This window comes from Drosophila willistoni, assembly GCF_018902025.1.
Source record: "Drosophila willistoni isolate 14030-0811.24 chromosome XR unlocalized genomic scaffold, UCI_dwil_1.1 Seg8, whole genome shotgun sequence".
NCBI classification, from domain to species: Eukaryota; Metazoa; Arthropoda; class Insecta; order Diptera; family Drosophilidae; genus Drosophila; species Drosophila willistoni.
Genome location: NW_025814059.1, coordinates 1,060,691 through 1,081,295, shown reverse-complemented (window position 1 = coordinate 1,081,295; position 20,605 = coordinate 1,060,691). Strand labels below are relative to the sequence as shown.

The following is a 20,605-nucleotide window of genomic DNA, read 5'->3' as shown; positions in this document are numbered from 1 at the left end:
ATAAATTAAAAAAATCTCCTCCATTCAAGTAAAAACAAAGAAAAAATAAAACCTACATCTGACAACTTTGCAAAATTTATACATAATTTGGGTTATATTGTAAACAGCAAAAACTCTTACTAAATTATGTTAAAAGTTAATCTTAACAATCTTTTGTTGATTGCTTTAAGATATCAGTTACCCAGGATTAAAATCGGGGATCGGCTAGAAATATAGTTTTGGTTCTTCTGTTTTTCCTATGACATTATCAACGAACTTGAGTATTAAACGTTTGTAATTAAAGAGAATACTAATAAATCTCAAGATAATAATGCAGATTGAAAGATATAATTCCAAGTTGAAATTGAATTAATTAGAGTTTCGGTTTATTGGAATACTTTGCTGTTCATTGGCGTTTTTTGACTCACTTGCGAAGATAACTTATGATAATTAGCGCAATTAACATTTGAATTAAGTTTAAAAGCATTCAAATGAGATATTACTTGCAAAAATCGTTTGAAATTTGTCAAACTTTGAGATTTGTTAAGTTAAAAGTTTACCTATTTTGGTCAGAACTGTATTTTGGTAAGCGATTGGAACATTCAATCAAAATTGTTTAACAATAAGCTGAAAGACGCAGGACAATTTGCTAATCCTGCTATATAACTAATTCGGTACTGCATTCTAATTGGGTTTTAAATTCGAATTCTAGTTCACTTGACAACGATCAGAAGACGCATTCCTTTTCTTCTTCATCTATATAGTTCATTTCAATCAATGACAAATAAATCAGTTTTTTTGTTTTAGTTATAAGTATTATTAATACATATTTATTATTGAATAGCATTTGTTGTTATCAGCATGAATTTTTTTTTGTTTTGTTTTGTTCATTTATAGTATATAACTAAGTCCATATTAGAAATATTTAAACCATATATATAGTATACATAATTAATATATTTAAATATAGCTTATGTCATGCGACATTGAAAGGCTTTGACTGTTAGTTGTTGATAAGAAATCAGGGACTGGTCACTAGGTGGGTTGACGGCACTTGACACGTTGATTTTGAATGATGATGACAACAGTTTTTGGGGGGGAAAGTGCAAAATGGGCGTGGGAAAGGTAAGAAAGAAACTATATAAGTATTGACAGATATCAATTTACTTATCGGTTTTTTGTTTTGTTTTTGTTTTTGCAACTATGTCATATATATAGATAGATAGATAGATAGTTTATCCAAAGTAATTTGCATTCCTAACCTCCATTCCGCACACACACACACACACAGAGAGAGAGAGCTAGAGAGAGGGGGGGAACACAAATACAGTTCTATAATAGAATAGATAAGTTCCAATTGGTTGACTGGCGATCTGTTTGCCAAGTGTGTCAGAGCTCCCATGCAAATTGCTGAAAAGGCAATTAGAAAAAAAAACGCCACACACAAATATATTTTTATATACCTATTTGTATGTATATGTATAAATAACCGTAAGCAAAGTGCAAAACCGCTAGGAGAATGAGAAAATGAGAAGGCAACAGTCATTTATACTTGGACAGGTTAATTCTGTTGCTCTCTGTCTCTTTCTCGCTCTCTCACGCTCTAGCATCTAGCTCTCTCATTTCACTTGTCTATCAAATATAAACATATACATACATACATATATATTTTGTTTTTTTTTTTGGCTAAAACTTGGTTAAAACTTTAACTCGTTTTTTTTTTTTATTAATTTTTCCTATGTGTGTGTGTTATTGTTGTTGTACGAGTAGTTTTATTTTAAGCTCGCGCCAAAAACCTAAGGAAAAAAAAAACTTACACAGAAATGCACATTCAAGGCTACAACAACATCAACCAAGTTTCTCGGAAAACTGGTTCTTGTCTCTCGCCCCTCCCCCTCCTCCTCCCCGTCCACCACGCCCGCCTTCTTTCATACTCTTTTTGGGTTGGTTAATCGTGGTTTGCTTTCTTTTTTTTTCTGTTTTGCCTGTCTTAAATGCAGTGTGGCCAAAAATATGCCAAGAGCTTATCAACAACAATAAGCAGAAAATTTTGCAGGAAATACCCACACAACATACACACACACACACACACACACACACAGACTAAGAGATACAAAATGTTTACATTTAGGATTTGTAATTTCACTGAAATTCAATTTTTAATTGAGGTTATGTGAAAGATCAAACACTCGATCGAACACTCGTTCGATGAGTGCGCGATAAATAACTTACATATTTTTACGGTAAATGCACTGCAAGAAATTGATAACACCGGATCTTTGCAAATCGAGTATCAAAAGATAACAAACACACACATACACATTGTACTTACTATAGGCCACAATCTCAATCTAAGGGGACTTTTATGCATTACATCAACATAGTTTTACACATTTTAGACCCGTCCTTTTGACCTCTACTAAAGAAACTGGTTTATAATTCATTTCTACAAATCGGAAAACAAATAAAACTTGATAACGAAATAAAGGCATTACTTTTCGTACCTTTGTTTTTTAGGTAAATGGGTATTAGCAGTAAAAGTTAGACTAACTGTATTGCAGGAATTGTCCTTTGTACATGTGTCCTTTTAAAGGCAAACTACTTTTCTAAAAGGTTAATGTTATAACTTAAAATTAGTTAAATCTTTGAAAGGAAAGAACAAATTATTTAATATATATCTATAAATTGGATTTTTCTCTGTTCCAAACAAAAAAAAAAAAAATGCTTCTAAACCTTTATGAAATCCTAATCCCAGTTCCATATTTATCCCTTTCGAAAGGTTCCAATGCGTTTTAGTGTCGTAAACTGGCATCAAAAGATGGTGTAATATTTTTCCTTTTTTCAACTTAAGAATTATACAAAATTAGATCAGGTATTTTCCGTACAACATTGTTATTGGTTTTAGTAGACCTTTAACATATCCTACAAACAATTTTGAAAAACATATTTAATAACATAAGTAATTGTACATTGTTTCGATATATAACGGTTAAACTATAGAAGTAATATATCCTATAAGTTTCCCGTCAATTGCTACATTAACCCTATTCTTTAAACTCTAGCAAAACACAAAACTTCTTGGACTTTCTTCCGATAAGGAAAACGAATTTCAAAGCACTTTTAATATCTCTCTCTCTCTCTCCTTTCTTGGCTTTCGATTTTGATTTTCAAAGAAACTAAAACTGAATTCAAAGACAACGCCAACTGTCAGCGATTAAAGAAGCAACCTTGAAACTGGCTCTTTAGTTGCCTTCCTTTTTTTTTGCCATCAGTGAAATTGTTCAGGCTATCCGTCCCCGCCCCCGCCCTCGTTCGCGTCTAAACCTCTCACACCCAATTTACCCGATTTTCAAGTTTTCGAAACATTTGAAAACTTGCTTTTTGAGACTTCTTCTTTTTTCATGTTTAAACATTTCGGATATAAAAACGGAAGTGGTTAAAATTTTGTCTAAGCTTATCAGTAGAGGCACCCCCTTTCACTCCCCTCAACTTTACTCCACTCTGCAATAATCTACAAACATTTTAACCTTGATTTATGTTTGGTTTGTTTTTAATTTGAGCAAATTGGCAATCATCTTGAACACAGAAAGACAGAGAGAGAGAGAGAAATATAAAAAATTTAATGATCTTTGTGACAAGCAGCAGCAAATTGTTGTTCCCCTCTTCATTGTTTGTTGTTTTTCGCATGGCGTCGAATCAAAATATTTAGTTTATTAGTTGCACAAAGTCAACAAACAAACAAACGAAACGAAACGAAACTAAGAGACGGAAGAAGGGGCAACTTTGTAATCGAGATGAAAGAAAGGATGCCATCTGATCTTGGTCTTCTTTCACTGAAGAAAAAGAAGCAGACGAATTGTTGTTGCTGGGGGCAATTAATTACATTTTGCGCACTTTATTTCCGTTTTACACCGACAGCGGTTGAATTTCGTAATTGTTTCTTTTGTTTTTTCCCCTGCTCTGGCTGCGGGAAAGGTATATTAGCACAAACCAAGTTTTTGGTCTCTTGATATTTCGATTTTTACAGAGCATTTTTTGTGTTTATATTGTTTCTGTTAGACATTTTGCTGTATGCCAAGTCAAAACAGTTTAAGACAAAAGGGCTAACAACCGAGAAGAAAATACTATATGAAGCCATAAAAGTGCCGCTTGTTCTGGGTTTCTGGCTTTTGTATTTGTGCATCTGAGGGACGAAAGACATGTGGTAGAAGTAGGTGTTGATGTTGATGATAGCCACACACACACACACACACACTCCTACATTCCCCCTGCTAGTGTGTGTGTGGGGGGCATTGATTTTAATGCCTTAATGCCAGCAGGCTAGCTGGATGGCTAGAGGAATGGGCTGAAAGCCAGTCAGCCAGCCAGCCAGCCAGTACACGGGTTTCAAGAACAATGCGCATGTGCTGTACTCGTAAATTGTTTTCTTTTTTGTACTTTGCATATACACTTCATACTATATATATGTATATATCTACGTGCTGCTGCTGACGACCGACCATCGACATCGATCGAAATCAAAAAGCGTAACAGAGTGAGAGAGGAGAAGAGGAGAGCAAAGCTGAAAATGCCAAATATTCAAAGCAGTTCCAACAACGGTCTCAGCTCAGCTGTGAAGACTGAGTTCTACACTGAAATAATTCTTAAACCATCAACCATAATTTAATTGATGAATTTAATTAACCTTCTTCGTCTGGCCAGAACTTTTTCGACTAAGGACTCGATTTTCTAGTGTAGCTTGGGCGTTAATCATCAATCAAGTCTATCTTACTTAAGTACTTTTATATTTGAATACAAGAAGACTTGTAAATGAATCTTCCAGATACTAAAAATCCGATTTACATAGAGAACAATAACAAATTGTATGACTTATGCCATATAGGACTAAAAATATTACTCTAAGAGAAGGCAAAACTGATTATCATTTAGCCCAATTTTCACCCGACCCAAGAGTCATTTGTGATCAGACTATAAGCTCAATTAAGACCATTTTAACTAGAAAGTTAGTTCAGATTAGTTCAGATTTCTGAAAACTTAATTCTTTCTTGATCGTTCTATAACCTTTTTAAAAAAAAGGTCTTGGAAGATTTCAAAAGCTATAGCTTACTTGGCAGAAGGGGTCGGGTCTGTAAGAAGATGTATTTATTCCATATGAAATCAAATGCATTTTGAGTATTTTTTGTTTTTTCATTGAAAAATCTACATCTAAGCCCAAATGTTGACTTTCTTTTATGGTCAATTAGCTTAATTAAGCATCAATCGCCTAATTTGTATTTTCCATCTCTGTTACTCCTTAGTTTTTTTTTTCATAAGCTACTTCTTTAGATTCCTAAAATCAATGTTTAACAATACATACAATGATTTTGGCTAAATTCTTTAGCAAATTTTATATATTTTAATCTTAGGCATTATTTGCATGGCCAATTCTTCAAGTGTATGGAACAAGAAACCCATGCTTGAGCCCTCTTTAAAGGCTTACCTTGCTGGAGGCTTTTTTTCTTTTTGCCCTGTTGTTGTTGTTGTTGTTGTCTTGCCGCTTTGGTTGGCGGCTCCCTACCCTACATACATACATACATACATATAAACATCCCAATTCCAATCCCAAGCGATCCGATACGAGAATGTAGTGGGTACCTACATTTTGGCATACTTTGGCGTACTTTTTCTCTCTCTGTGTGTGTGTGTGTGAGTGTGTGAGTGTTTTGGTTTATGTTATGGGCATTATGCGTTCCACTTCTTTCACATGGGGAGACTTTTACCTTGAATACCAATATATTGGCCGCCCTAAACGTTGCTCTGTCCAACCAACCAACCGGTAGATCGGTGAAAACGTTTTAGCCAAAAATTCTCATGGATAAACATCATGACGATGATGATGATGATGATCATGATGATGACAAAAGCAAAAATAAAATGAATTGTCTTGGTGTAATCCAGGTACCCATTTCATTTCTCTTTTTGTTTGTTTTATTTTAGCAAAATTACTCAGAAAGTCGCAATGTTATCTGTCTAATGAGGCTAAGGTTCTGTTTTTTTCTTTTTTATTATTCCTTAGCCTAGCGGAAAAGGTGACTTAGCTCAAAAGCTAATTTTACAAGCAATTTATGACTTTCTTTCAGTTTTGCCTTTAGTGGACTTTACCGGTATCTTTTAACTTCTAAGTATATATATGTTCACATATAGATCTATTTATTTCCAACAGATAGTGCCCAGTGTTGGGTCTGACTCTTGGTTGGTCTTATCAATTCTTCAAATGCGATAAACTTTAAAGTATTGCAAAAAATGAAATGAAGAAGAAATATTGATGTGACATACAAACTGCAAAGTGCAGAAATTGATAGCTAAAAATGATGTCAGCAGTAAATTCAAACAAAAAAAATATATGAAATAAAACGTTCAAGTATGTCTGAGTATGACTCAGCTTGAGAATAGTATAAAACTAAGTTGATTAATTAGCTGGGAATGTGAACGCCAAAAAGAGACCCCCATCTAGAGTCTAGACTCATCGAGTCGAGATCATTTTCTGTCTCTGTCTCTGCCTCTGACTCTCTTTCTCTCGTGTGACTCTCAATCAATTTGCATTTAACCTTGAAGAACAACTGCATTAACAATTAGTTATTACTACTACATATACATATATCGATTTAGTATAGAAAGTCATCCGATTGCATAAAGTTACAAATTCGTTTTGTTTTTTTTTCTCCCCATTTTTCTTTTGCTCCATCTCAAAATAAAATTACACGCTTAAATAACAAAAAAAATATTTGCTTAACTGCTGACATCAGACAATTCCTATATAGATATATATATATATTTGAGAGCAGGGAGAACAGAGACGTCAGCTACGTGGTGGAGCTGAAATTCTTTTGGGGCTGGAGTTGTTTTTCTTTTTGAGTTTTTTACCGGTTTTCTTAAAACTGTTTCGTCTGTTTAGCATTGTAGCGTGAAGTCTTGAGACTACCAAAAAAAAATAAATATATATATGTATATATGTACATACAAACATATGTATATACATATGTATGTTTTTTTTTTTTTTTGGTTTGTTTGTCTTATTTACGATTACGATTTTTATTATGACAAAGTCGTCGCCGTTGTCGTCTTCTTTTCTCTTCTTCATCGACAACAATTTTTGACTAGTGACTTTTTTTTTTTTGGAGGCGGCAAAAACTCAAAAAATTCAAAAACAAACAACCAAAAATTTGCATATGCCGCCAGGCAAAAAGATACATATTCTGTTCCCATATACACTGGCTTAAATATATATACTATATTCAGTTTATAAGGATGAAAATCCCAAAAATGCTGAAATTTGGCAACAAAATCACTCAATAAAGGTTATGAAATTTAAAATGTCATTGAAATGTTTTATTTATATATAGAAAAATGCAACAGAATCATTTGATAAATATATGTAGTATTCAAAATAATATTCAATTATTGCCGAAAATCTTAATATTTTTTCATCGAAACCTTTTGAAAACATTTTCTACACCCGTTACAAGGAGTTTTAGAAAAAAGCTTTGCAATTTTTGCTAAATTAAGGAAAAGTTTTCTATCAAAAATGGTTTTGGAAATGGGGGAGACATCATTTCCGTGTGAAAATCAAAATTGAAATAAGGGCCTGGACTAATTTCAATTTACAAATAAAAATTGCATTTAAAATTCATCCCCCTCGGAATGTTCGCCAAGGGAACTTAAGCCAATACAAATAAAGGTTTAAGATATTCAAACTTGATCTTATCAAAATTTGATTGAAATCTATGGAAAAAGTAAACGAAGGAAATTCCCTTGGCATTAAAAATAAATATTTGGCTTCCTCTTCTTACTTAAACATTTTTTTTTTAACTAAAATTCTAAGAGGCTTATCATATTTTCAACAAAATAATGCAAAAGTTTTGACTTTTTTGTTGTTTACATAAAAAAAAAATATAAAAAATTGTAAAGTTGCCCTGCCCAATTAATCGATTCAACGTTTTCCTTAGTTATGTTTCTTGTTTTTTTCTTTTTATGTCATTTGAAGAGTGAGAGAGAGAGAGACTTTCTCTTTAGCTGTTTATAATGAAGATTATTGTAAAGCCCTTCAAAAAAAAATAGAAACATGTGGAAACAAAAATGAAATCATCTGTCATCTGCATTCATATTTTCGGGGAATATTCTCTAATTAATAAGCATTGTCTAAAATAAGCCCATATCAACCACCCACTTGACCATTTCCTCTGAGTCTCTTTCGCTCGCTCTTAATCTCAGATCATTTGCATATATAGAAGAAGAAAAAACTCATCAACCAACACGTGTGAAATCGAGACCAAAAACCAAAAACTGAACAAAAAATAATAATAATAATGTGACTCAGACTGTCTGTAAATGTTAATGAAAAATATACATACATCAAATACTCGACTCATGGCTAAAGTTTAAATATTTGTACAATAATCTAACACTTTTTTTTTTTCTTCTTAAGCACTCAGTCACTCATTGTTGTAGTTGTTGTTGTTGTTATTGTGGGGGGTTACCAAGTGTTGGTTGGATATTCTAAAATATTTCCGTTTCCCCAGGAAGTTACCGAACCCAAAATAATTTGTTATCTCGAGAAACTTTCAACTGGGTAACTAGGGGAAGGTCTTTTCAAAAGTAATAGAAAAACCGACGACGACCTACGTATGTATGTGTGTTTGTATGTATGTATGTATGTGTTTCCTATCAGCAGCTGCTTTAGTTTTAATTAAAATGTACCAAAACGGCAAGGGAAACAAAATACCGACAATCAAAAAACCAAAAAAAAAAAACCAAGATCTTCGTCTACAAGTTGACATCTTATGGGAAACATTTCAATTTCAATTCCAATTTCATTTTTGACAGCTAAAGAAAAGAATAGAATGATATGAATGCCCCCCTTTAACCCTCCCCCCAATCTACTTCTCTCTCTCTCTCTATCTATCTATCTTTTACTTTTGACTATTTCAATATCAACTTGGTGTTAATTGAAATCATGTGATGACACATAAGTATATTTATATATATTCATAGGGTAACCCTATGAATTTTTAATTGGGCTAAGCCTGTGAACTGAAATTCCAAATAATTGAAAATCCACGTAAACAAGTCAATAAGACGACTTTAAAATACACTTTCCCCTCAACAGGGGAAAGGGGAAAAGGGTCGTTCAAAATGCTTATTCAAGTGGTAACCATAATTTTTCATATCTCTCTCTCTCTCTCTCTCTATCTCTCTCTCTCTTATCACTTAACAGCTCATAAAAACCAAAAAACCAAAAAGTTGTATTGAAAAACAATTTTCTCAATTTCTTTCGGCAATCCATTTGTTTATAATGTTTTATGGTTTTGTTTTTTAATGAATTTCAAACGATTTTCAATGCGTTTTTTATGAGACACCGAAATGAACTTAACTGAACTGAAGAAACCTCGGTTTGTTATTACAGAAGACGACGACCATTAACGACGATCAACAAAGTGTTTAATTAAAAATCAAATATTGTATATTGCATTTTAAACCTTCAATTCCAAAAACAAAAGGGCCAACCCATTGCCCATTGCGTAACCCAAAACCAACACAAAAAAAACGTTTTCAATTACAATTGTGAACAACATTTTATTTATTTTGGGCATACATCATCAATAAATGGAAAAAATTTTATTTTATTTTTTGTCCTCTTTTTTTCTGCATACTTTTTTGTTTTTTTCTGTTCTTGGAGTTATGAATAAATTATATTAAGTTGTTCTTTTAAAGCACCTCTTTGGTGAGACAATCAACATATGGTTAAGCAAAAGAAAGACAAAAAAAAAACGACAACAAGCCGTGGGTTACTTTGACCATAAAGAAAGTCTGTTTGTATACCCTTAGCAAGGCCAATGAGTCGTTCTTTAAGAATCTTTTTTCAGGAACTTCTCAAAACTCTTTTTAGGCTTTTTATTTTAGTCAGGAAACGAGTACTTATTCTTTGAGAATTCATTGAAGAAAAAGTCTATAATATTTATCAGTGAAGTAAAAGGTATTAAATTATTTTCTAGTGACAAATATCTTTGAAATTTCTAAGGTTTTCTGACGTTTCCACTGGGTATAATTTACTTATGGAAATGGCAAACGAGTCCGGATTGATGTCTCTCCAAACGATGGACTCCAAAACTTCCATTGAAAAAAAATCTAAAGATGATTCGATTGTTTGAAAACCTCACATGATTTCTAGGAACTTTCTAGGTATATATAGCGCCTAACCGAATTGAAAACTGATTAACTTTTACGAAATCAAACAAAAATTTTAAAAGTTGAAGCCATATTTCGATATATTTGATGTTTAATTTAAGACACTTGAACCATAATTAATCAAAGCATTTTAGTTACAGTTCCAATTAGAGCCGCTAATTCTTTGAAAACTCTAATTGCCTGGCACTTCCCTCTACAAGACATTAAACTGACTGACTGACTGACGAACTGGCCGACTATAGTTATGACAAATAAAAGGAAATCAATCAAAGATGTGCAAACCAGTTTCTCATACCAACCTGAAGCGATGCGGTCCCTCTTTGGGGTTAATCTAGCGCCTCATCTGTTACAGAAACCATTCAATTTAATAGGCCTATATCCGCCATAACGAATCTTAATTACACTTTAAGACGCGTGCTGCTCTTTCCTTCTAAAGAGGGGATGAAGACTAGATATAATGAATGAATCGATTGCCTATAACTTGGCATCGATTAAAATTCATAAAAAATTTAACAACGCCCCATTATAAATTCTAAAGGGTAAAATTTGCAGTTTTTTTTCTGTATTAATTGATTTTTATTATTGTGCGAAAAAGAAAGAAGCGAAAAATGTTAAGTGAAATTTTTTGAATGACGACCAACCCAAAGCGTGTTGGAGTGATCAAGCGACCGATCGATAGACCGATCGACCCCCTGTTGTTAAATGGCACAAGCTTAACCAAAACCAAAAAAACCAGCAGCTGCTGCAAAACCATTCTTTGTCTACAATACAGAGATTTCTATTTGCTAAATGATGTCATCAGTGGACTATTTGGATGGACTTTTGTTGCCCCTTGATCCACACACTACACACCCTTTGGATGGGCTTTGGGGTTTAAAAACCTATACAACATTTTATTCCCACCGATAGAAATAGAAATAGAAAAAAACAGTTAATTGGGATTGGTATTGTAATTAGGAAGAATAAACAAACAACAAATTTCACGGACAAATTTCAAAGCCAAGCTTTGAATTCATCTGGAAAACATTTGCATGCCCAACCAATGAACAAATTCAGTAGCCAAAAATTATTTCATCGAGGGCGATGACGGGGGCGAGACTGAGACTAGGGGACTGTGGGTGAGGGGCTGAGGGTGAGAGCTGTGGCGCATGCGCAAAAGAAGAACACGTAACGTACATTTTTTCAAAGGCAGCTGGCTATATAGCTATATAGCCACCACCCGCCCGATGATGTCATGGGCAAATGTTTATCTATAGAGTGCGGGTGTTTTATATACAATAAATAATATATATATGTATATGTTCGACCGCCCCTTTGCGCTTAAAAGAAGGCGTGACAAATGCCAAAAAAACAAGAAGAAAAAACTCACACAAACACACTTATTGTTAGACTACTTGATTCGATAGAAGACATAACTTCAGAAGCATTAATAATGGCCAATGAATGATGATGGTTAGAGATGGTAGAAGGAAAGAGATGATAAAGATAGAGAAGTGCGGGAATGTGTGTGTGTGTGTGTGTGTGTGTGTGTGTTAGGGGGTGATGAGAAGTGGAAGGAGACATAAAATTGACTAATTTTCGCAAATAACTTTTGGGGCACACATAATAAAGCACGAATGAGCGTACCAAAGCGCAATAAAACACAATTTCGATTTCAACAAAACCCAACTATATAAGTATATATGATACATAATCGTATATACATACATATGTATGTATATATATATATAAGACATGTAGTACGTGTCGAAGAAGTACATATTACCAATATTGTAGTTATGAGTTAATAATAATATTGATGATGCCCCTTTTCAGGTAAACTAAATGATTGATCAAAGGAATAAAATGCAAAGATAGACAGCTCGATATATTGAAAATATTATTATAATCAGCATTTACATGTCTCCATAACTCTCTATAGCTTATCTGAATGAAATGCTGGAATGCCATTGAGTATAAAGCATTATCTATTCCGCATTTCAATTCGAGCTTGTAACCGATTAAATGACTACAAATATAAAGAATTTATATAATAGAGTTTAGATTTACAATTTCTTCTACTGATAGAGAGTAATTCCCCATTAAATCTGGCTATTCTGTTCCCTGCTGCTCTCTATATCTACATACATACATATATATCTCTCTGTCAGGTAAGGTTTCTGGTGTATTTTTTTTTACGTTTTCTCTTTTTTGAAAATTGTTTTAACATGCCAAGCACAGACAAAAGAATTTATAACATTGTTTTCTGTGACTGACTGACTCTCTGAGGCTTATTGTTGTTGCTCAAAAGTGAATTTTAATTTGATTTGTTTTTGTTTAGATATATTTTAGCGACTGATGAGGTAATTTTATGTATGAAATTTCAAACAACAAGTTCCCAAAATAGGCAAAAAAACAAAAAAAAAAAAATGGTTGTCGTTCTACAGGTCTCATTATTTAATGTTAGAAAAACAAAAATCAACAACAACAACAACAGCAGCAACGAAATGTATTCTAAAGAAATGTCTGTGAAATTAACTTTGTTGTTGTTGTTGCTGTTAGTGTTTTATCTTTCTCTCAATCAGAAATGTAATTTAAATTCGAGCTTCAAAAGTAAAAGAAGAAGAATTTTCGAACGCTAAACGCCTGGCGCATGTAAATGATTTGGCAATTTTTTAATTTTCTGTTCTTTGCCACACTAAAATATTAAAAAAAAAAACTATATATGTATATAGATATATTTTTTTCTTTTTGGCATTAAATGTTTATTGATTTATGTAAATTTGTTAAAGTTGGTTTTCTTATGTTGTTTCTTCTTTCTTTCTTTTTTTTTTGAGGTTATTGCACGAATTATTCATTAGGTTTATCGATGTAGAACATTTATGTAGATATCGGAAACATGAAGCTACTGAAATTTTGATCGAGGCGGGATAACAAGAAAGATGAAAAACCATAGAGAGATCAGAAATCGTTCTCTATGTATTTATTTATAAACAGAGAGTGTGTGACATGGCCTAATCCAGGAGGGATGGAGAGGGAAACGACCAACGAAAACCAGTACGTGTGTTCAGTTTTGAGTTGTCAAATGACTTGAGAGTTAGATACTCTATAGCAAGTAAAAGAAAGACTTAAAAATTTGCTAATTTAATTAACTATTAGAACTACAGTGAAACCTCGATATAACGAACTTCGTTATAACGAAAAACCCAATATAACGAATTTTTTGTTAAGTCCCTTGAAAGGACTAAGGTTTTACATTTCAGTACCTATAGCGAATCAATAGATATAACGAATAATTTTGCGATCCCCCTCAGATTCGTTATATCGAGGTTTCACTGTATTTAGCACATCAAACAAAGTGTTTTGAAATGAAAGTCATGGTGGGGCCCATTTTAAATAGTTCAAGCTCAATCTTTGAATTATTTCTAGAGCATATCTTTTGTGCTCCTTTTGCAGCAGCTGTTACATACACACCCACACCAACGCACACACACACACACACACACACATGTGTGCTCCTTATGTCGTGCATGTACAATGATTTTTATTTATATTTAACTATTTGCCTGGAGAGTGTCGTTGCTTCTGCTGTATGTTTATTTTAGTGTAGCCTGTAAACAGGATGCTTTATGATGCTTTCCAAAAAAACAAAACGAAAAGGAAAAAGAAATGTAAAACTAAAAATACATTTTAAATGCAGCTGCATGCAACGTATTTAGTGCGCCCTCAAACAGGGGACGAGGAGTTTACATTTTCCCTTTATATATCGTACATTTTCCAGTTAAATGGCCATTTTTAGAGGCCAGACTCGAATCATTTTTGAATACGAACAATTCTTGAATTGGGGTCAACTTCATATATATATATGGAATAAAATAGTTTATTCATATCATTTGATTTTACTCAATCTTTAAGGGTTAAAACATATTTAACCCTCTAACACTTACCATGCTGGATTAAGACAGAAAACCACTATCCAATATTGAAATTAGCAAATACAAGGAAAATCAGTTAGCAACGATTTGTTTTATTTTGTTTGCAATTTTGCATATTTTAAATAGGATATTTGAAAAATTTAATTTCGAGAAGAAAACAAATTTGATATTTTCGATAATTGAAAACAAAAATTTAGTTCTCACGATTTAAATGCAGATTGAAAGGCATTATTTCAACATAAAAAAAGCCATTCATTTTTCAAATACTCTAAAAATTGACTAAATTAGAGCTTAATGAAATTTTGGTTTATTGGAATATTTTGCTGTTCATTGGCATTTTTTAGCAGATGTCTTGAAAAATGGTGTGATTTATATTCCAATTACAAAATAGAATTCAAAAACATTAAAATGGGAAAAAGACAAAAACATTAAAAGGAAAAGTTAAGAGTTTGTAAATTTGCAGAATATTTCAACTTAAATTTTTGGCATTTAGGTAAATACACGAATCAATACTTCTAACTCAAAAATAGTTTCTTAAAGTATATAAATTATTATTCCAAACTTTTAATAGTTGCCATTAAATGCATTCCTTCTGAAAACAATTCATGAAAACACAGTGGAAAACTGACTCCTAATGGGTTTTCCCCTCCATAATTGAAATACTTGCAATATGAGTGTGTATGGATTGTTTAATGGATTTCAATTAAAAAAACCAAATGTTGAACAATAATTTTTGTTAATTATTTCAGTCCCTGTTCCATAACTGTTATATGCATATAGTATAGTAGGCACTTAGTTCTATAAGTTGGCCTGTAAAAAGCCTAAAGGTATGCCGCACTTCGTTTCATGGCGCATTCTTTACCCCTCATAACCAATTGATAACAGAAATTATCGCGGGTATGGTAAAGTTTTATTGCCACACAGAGTGCCCGAGGTTTTTTTTTGTCGTTGTTGTTATTTGTATTGCAATTATTTTGTTGTTGTATTTTTTTTTTGTATTGTTTAGTTTTCACCTCTATATTTTTTAATTGATTTCTGTTTCTACTTACACCCGCACAACCTTAGCCCCCTCCACCGTCTTCTTGGTCACATTTTTTGCTATTGATATTTGCTTGAAGCAAAGTGTTTTGTTTGGCCGACTCTTTGGAAGAATGGAACGCAATGGAATGGAGATTGGAAGGGAATGCCTTCTAGATGACCTCAGCCAAGGGTTGGGCCTTGGATGGTGGGTGGTTAATAATTCTTTTCTAAGAAATGGTTAATGATCTTTTATGCAAATTAAGACAATTGTTAAAGAGAGAGAGAGAGACTGACGGGACAAAGGGGTGTTGACTTGTCAAATGTGATATCATCATAGAATGGATAGATTGAAAATGATTAAATTTATGACAGTGGCTAAAATAACTCTATATTCCGTGACATCTATAAATAATATAGCTCTCATCGTACTCGACATAATCTCTGCTGGCAAGAACTAAACAACATATGCGTCAAGGTTTATCATAAGATAAGATAAACCCTCTATCAAACTGTTGTTGGCATGCCAATTCAAGGGATTTCGGCACTATAGAGACATAAAGGGAGAGGGAGAGTGAGAGAGCAAGAGAGAGAGAGAGAGAGAGAGAGAGAGAGAGAGAGTAATGTAGTTGGATTGGGTCTTCATCCATCCTACTACTACCTTCTCATATCAGTTTAGCTTAAATACACTAAACCACTTGGGGCGATAACGATAAAAGGAATTCACCATAGACCTCTCCATTCCATCCACCACCCACCATAAGAAAAATAATTTTTCTGCCACTTTCGGTTTTTTCTTGTTGTTTTTGCTGTATTTTTATTATTTTTGTTTTTGTTTTTTTTTTTTTAATTTTTCGTAGTCGTCTGACATCTGATAAAATTACTTTACCAGTGTCCAAACTGCCTTCGAGACTAAACGACAAGAAAATACGAAACACGAAACACAAGTGTGCTTTGATATAACAAATAGTTAAAATAAAGAAAAAAAATGTTCAGTATTTTACATCCCATATAAATAGCCAAACATTCAGAAAATATTTTAACATACAAACACAACTTACAATACGAAACCAAAAAAAAAAAAAACAAAAAACAATATACCAAAAAAAATTATCAGTTTTGTCTGTTTGTTGGTTTTTTGGTGGTTCTGCTGGTGGTGCTTAATGCTGATGGTGGTGTTGGTTGATGGTGGATCTAAGAGCTCTCTAAATATCCACAAATAATGGAATATAATAACGTTTTGCGTTCAAATTTCACACGAAATGAATACAAGAGATATATATCGTATGATCGACAATCGTTGGGTACGTTTTTTTTTGATATACAAACACATATATATATATATATACATATATCCTGAACTTGAACTTTCCAAACGTTGTTGTCTTTGGTGGCGTCATGAGATTATCATTATGTACATAGTATTATACAATTTCATCGAAAAAAGACGAATTCCAATGAAAGTTATGCGACAAAGTGAAATGGGGAGTGGGCTGGGTTGGGGCGGGGTTGGGGGTTTCTTTGAAATAAGGAAGCCAAAATAGTGAAATTCTTATCAGTCTTTTGTGATAAGCAAATATTTGACAAATGAGTGTCGACTCATAAGTAATTCACTCATTCTTTTATTTTTTTTTGATTTGTTACCATAGTATTATTTTTGGTCTTTTTTTTTTTTTAGTATAAATTTCTTAATTATTACGTAAGCTTTTTTTATGTGTGCGTGTATGATTAGAGGGAGAATTGTGTGAACTTTTAGATAAGCCTCTAAATATTGCCTTGAATTATGGAAATTTCTGGTTAATGACCATGATGAAGAAGAAAATAACTTGTTGATAGATTCTTAGACTATTTAAAAACATAACCAATTTGGTTCTTTTTGGTGATTTCATGATGTGTAGTTGACTTGATAAAAGTTTATGTTGGTTTTAAATTTAGGCATTACGTGTAAAATAATCGCATCTAAACAACAGGTCTAAGTTTAGTCACAAAATGGAATTTTATAGACACCTACAGAGAGAGAGGGAGGCGATTGCGATAATTTCTTATCAGTTGTGCTGGCAAACTTAATTGCCAATGCCATATAAGGTATGTGCGTGTGCGTGTGTGTGTGTGTGTGTGTGTGTGTGTGTAAGAGATATTGACGTGTTGAATTTCCCACCCAACTATTGATTTAGGGCTGTAATTGTTAAAAGCCAAAGCCGGCTCGCCTTGCCACTATACACTTGGCTAAAATCAAAACAAAATAACTAAACGTTTTCTGTTTCCTTTTGTTCCGACTTACATTTGCATTTTTGCTATTTCTATGTTTTCACTTTTAAACTAATCCTTATTTTATTTCAATCGTTTTTCTTCTATTTTTTACATAGCATCACAATATGAGCCCGGTGGCTATTCAACGCTTCAGGGTTCATCGAATCGAAATTCTGCCAATATGACCCAACGTGATGGCATTATTAAGTTTGAAAATGAACGGATTAAGACTCTGCAGGAGGAACGTTTACACATACAGAAGAAAACATTTACAAAATGGATGAATTCGTTTCTGATCAAGGTAAGACACAGAGACAGAGAGATAGAGAGATAGAGAGCAAAAGAACTAGTAGAAATTGTAACTTTCTTTCATATTTCTATTCCAATTTATATAGGCCAAAATGGAGGTCGAAGACCTATTCACAGATCTAGCCGATGGCATCAAGTTACTTAAATTGCTTGAGATTATATCGTCGGAGAAACTGGGAAAACCGAATAGCGGACGCATGCGTGTACATAAAATCGAAAATGTCAACAAGAGTCTGGCATTCTTGCACACCAAGGTGAGTGTTTTCCCAAATAGAAAGAGATGCACATACCCTGAATAAAGAGGGTGGAGTGGGCGAGGAGAGAGAAAGAGAGAGATAGAGAAGGCCTACGCATGTGTAGAAAGTGCAAGTCGCGCCTGCGCAGCTGCGCGTGGCCATGGCCATTGCGTGCTTTGTTTGTCTTATGAGATTGTGATGATGATCGGAGTAGGGAGGGAGAAAAAGGAGGAGACGGCATTGAGGGGGAGGAGTTGCAGCAATTGTGTGGACTACGACAACTGCCAAAGCCAAGAGAAACACATACATACTTGCACATACGTACATATGTATGTATATATTGTATATATTTAATTACCTTTGTTTTTTTCTTTCCTTCTTTCTTTCGTTTTTTTGTTTTGTTTTCTGGTGTTGTGGCAATTTTTCTTAAAGAAATATTTGCATACTTTCTAATGCATTTTCCTAAAGTTACTTTCATTGCACCATCATCATCATCTTCTCATCTTCATCATGATGAATTTCAAATTGCTGCATAGAGATGAGAAGAGATGGAAGCCAGTGCCATGCAATCGACATAGTTTCATTGTGTTAGTTAGTTAGTTGGGGGACCTAATCTAATTAGAAACAAAGACAAAAGCTGTTAATGCCTATTAAATGCCAGTAAACTCTTTTTTTTACATACACACATATGTACATATGTAGAAGTGTGTGTGTGTAGACATGTACATATGTGTGTGTGTCTATTTCACTTGGTTCAGTGAAAGTTTTTTACTTTTAGTTTTTTTTCGTATTTTGGGTTTGTCTGGTTTTTTTTTGTGACAACAGCATTCAATGCATTTTAATTGGTTTTTTTTTTTTTTGGCTTGAAGAAGCATTTCAAGTGAACAACATATTCGTTATGTTTTTTGTAGGAAGGATTTTGTTTTTGGGCCGCTTCATTGAAGCATTACCTCAAACACACACAACTCTTGGAATCAATTAAATTTTTAATTTACTCCACTCTACACCTTGACAAAGACGACGACTACGAAGATGAAGCCGAAGACGACTTCTACTTCTATTTTGTGGATTCTTTTGTTTTTTTCTCTGTTCGAAATCTCATTAATCAGGTTCTGGGCATGCGCCACAGTCATACATATATCTGTAGATAAGCTCATCGTTTGTTACGATTTGTCCATACATACATACATATCTTTCATATCTAGTGGCTCTGTCTTCGCCCATGTTTATAACATTCTTGTGGGGACAGGGGGGAGTCTACTTGGGGTCTACCTGTGTTCGCTTTGAATCCGTGCCCTGACCTACTATAAATAAATTCAAATGTCGACCCATATGAACCCCAACGTAGCTAAACCAACAAGGCAAAGAGATAGAACGAGAGAGAGAGAGAGAGAGAAAAAGACGGGTCAAACACCTCGGCGTGAGGCTACCTACACCTGATAATGCGTGACTTTGTAGAGACCCAGTTCAGTTTGTAACTTGATACGCGTTCAGCTTATGTCTTTTCCTTTCCACTGCTCCCTCAACCTCAGCCCCTCGCCCCACCCCTCCTTCAGACAAACAAAAGATGAACGAATAATGCAAATGATTTCTATTTTCTACAACACAGGTGCGCTTGGAGTCAATTGGTGCTGAGGATATTGTCGATGGTAATCCCAGATTGATTTTAGGTCTAATATGGACAATCATTTTGCGATTTCAAATTCAGGAAATTGAAATCGATGTTGTAAGTAGTAGTAGTAGTGTTTGATTCGATTGAGATTGATATAATTGACAATTTAAACAGGATGAAGAAAACGAATCCAGTGAGAAACGTTCAGCCAAAGATGCTCTACTATTGTGGTGCCAACGGAGAACGCATGGCTATCAGGGTGTTAATATCACGGACTTTACATCATCATGGCGTTCCGGTTTGGGTTTCAATGCGCTCATCCATTCACATCGTCCCGATCTGTTTGAATACAGTACGATTGTCAATTCGAAAAATTCCAATTTGGATAATCTAAATCATGCCTTTGATACGGCAGCCAATGAATTGGGCATACCAAGGTGAGTCTCCACCTCCCTCACGCGTCATTCCAACATTTTGTAAATTTTTTTTATCCATTTTCAGTCTGCTCGATGCTGAGGATGTTGACTCGCAACGGCCCGATGAGAAATCGATCTTGACCTATGTGGCCTCATACTATCACACCTTTGCACGCATGAAGAACGAACAGAAGAGCGGCAAGCGTATAGCGAATGTAAGTTTCGAATTCTTTTTGGGGGGGATTGGAGACTGGGTCGGATGGCACCAATGCAGCGTAACGCCATGACATTCCATAGTTAACGCTCTACTTCACTTTGGGGGATTGGTCTGTCCGTGAAGAGTCTATCATTGACCCTTTCTTTTTGTGTTGTCTTTCTTTCTTTCCCTTGAATGTTGTTTAGATTGTGGGCCAACTTATGGATGCAGATCGCAAGAAAATGCAATATGAACGTCTTACCACCAATCTATTAAGCTGGATACGACAAAAGACATTGGAACTGGAGCAGCGTAATTTACCCAATTCATTGGAGGGCATTCAACGTGAACTATTGGCCTTTAAGGAATATCGCACCATTGAGAAACCACCAAAGTAAGCGGCCAGACTATATATTTAAGAATATATAATCATTAATCAATTATCTTTTATT

The 20,605-nt window shown here is 34.0% G+C and overlaps 1 protein-coding gene across 4 annotated transcripts in view; it reads left to right on the top strand.

The window, feature by feature from the left end:
- The window catches only part of LOC6645828 (spectrin beta chain, non-erythrocytic 1), a 37,294-nt gene that overhangs the window by 3,221 nt on the left and 13,468 nt on the right, over nucleotides 1-20,605 (top strand). For 2 of the 4 annotated variants that reach the window (XM_023177670.2, XM_023177668.2), the window contains exons 1-7: nucleotides 16,290-16,438; nucleotides 17,501-17,685; nucleotides 17,780-17,947; nucleotides 19,539-19,655; nucleotides 19,716-19,978; nucleotides 20,043-20,172; nucleotides 20,360-20,547. In XM_023177670.2, coding sequence (XP_023033438.1) covers nucleotides 16,357-16,438; nucleotides 17,501-17,685; nucleotides 17,780-17,947; nucleotides 19,539-19,655; nucleotides 19,716-19,978; nucleotides 20,043-20,172; nucleotides 20,360-20,547 — 1,133 coding nt within the window. In that variant the 5' untranslated portion in view covers nucleotides 16,290-16,356. Of the gene's footprint in view, nucleotides 1-16,288; nucleotides 16,439-17,500; nucleotides 17,686-17,779; nucleotides 17,948-19,538; nucleotides 19,656-19,715; nucleotides 19,979-20,042; nucleotides 20,173-20,359; nucleotides 20,548-20,605 lie in introns of those variants that run through there. The other 2 variants (XM_023177665.2, XM_023177666.2) reach the window with 2 other exon arrangements.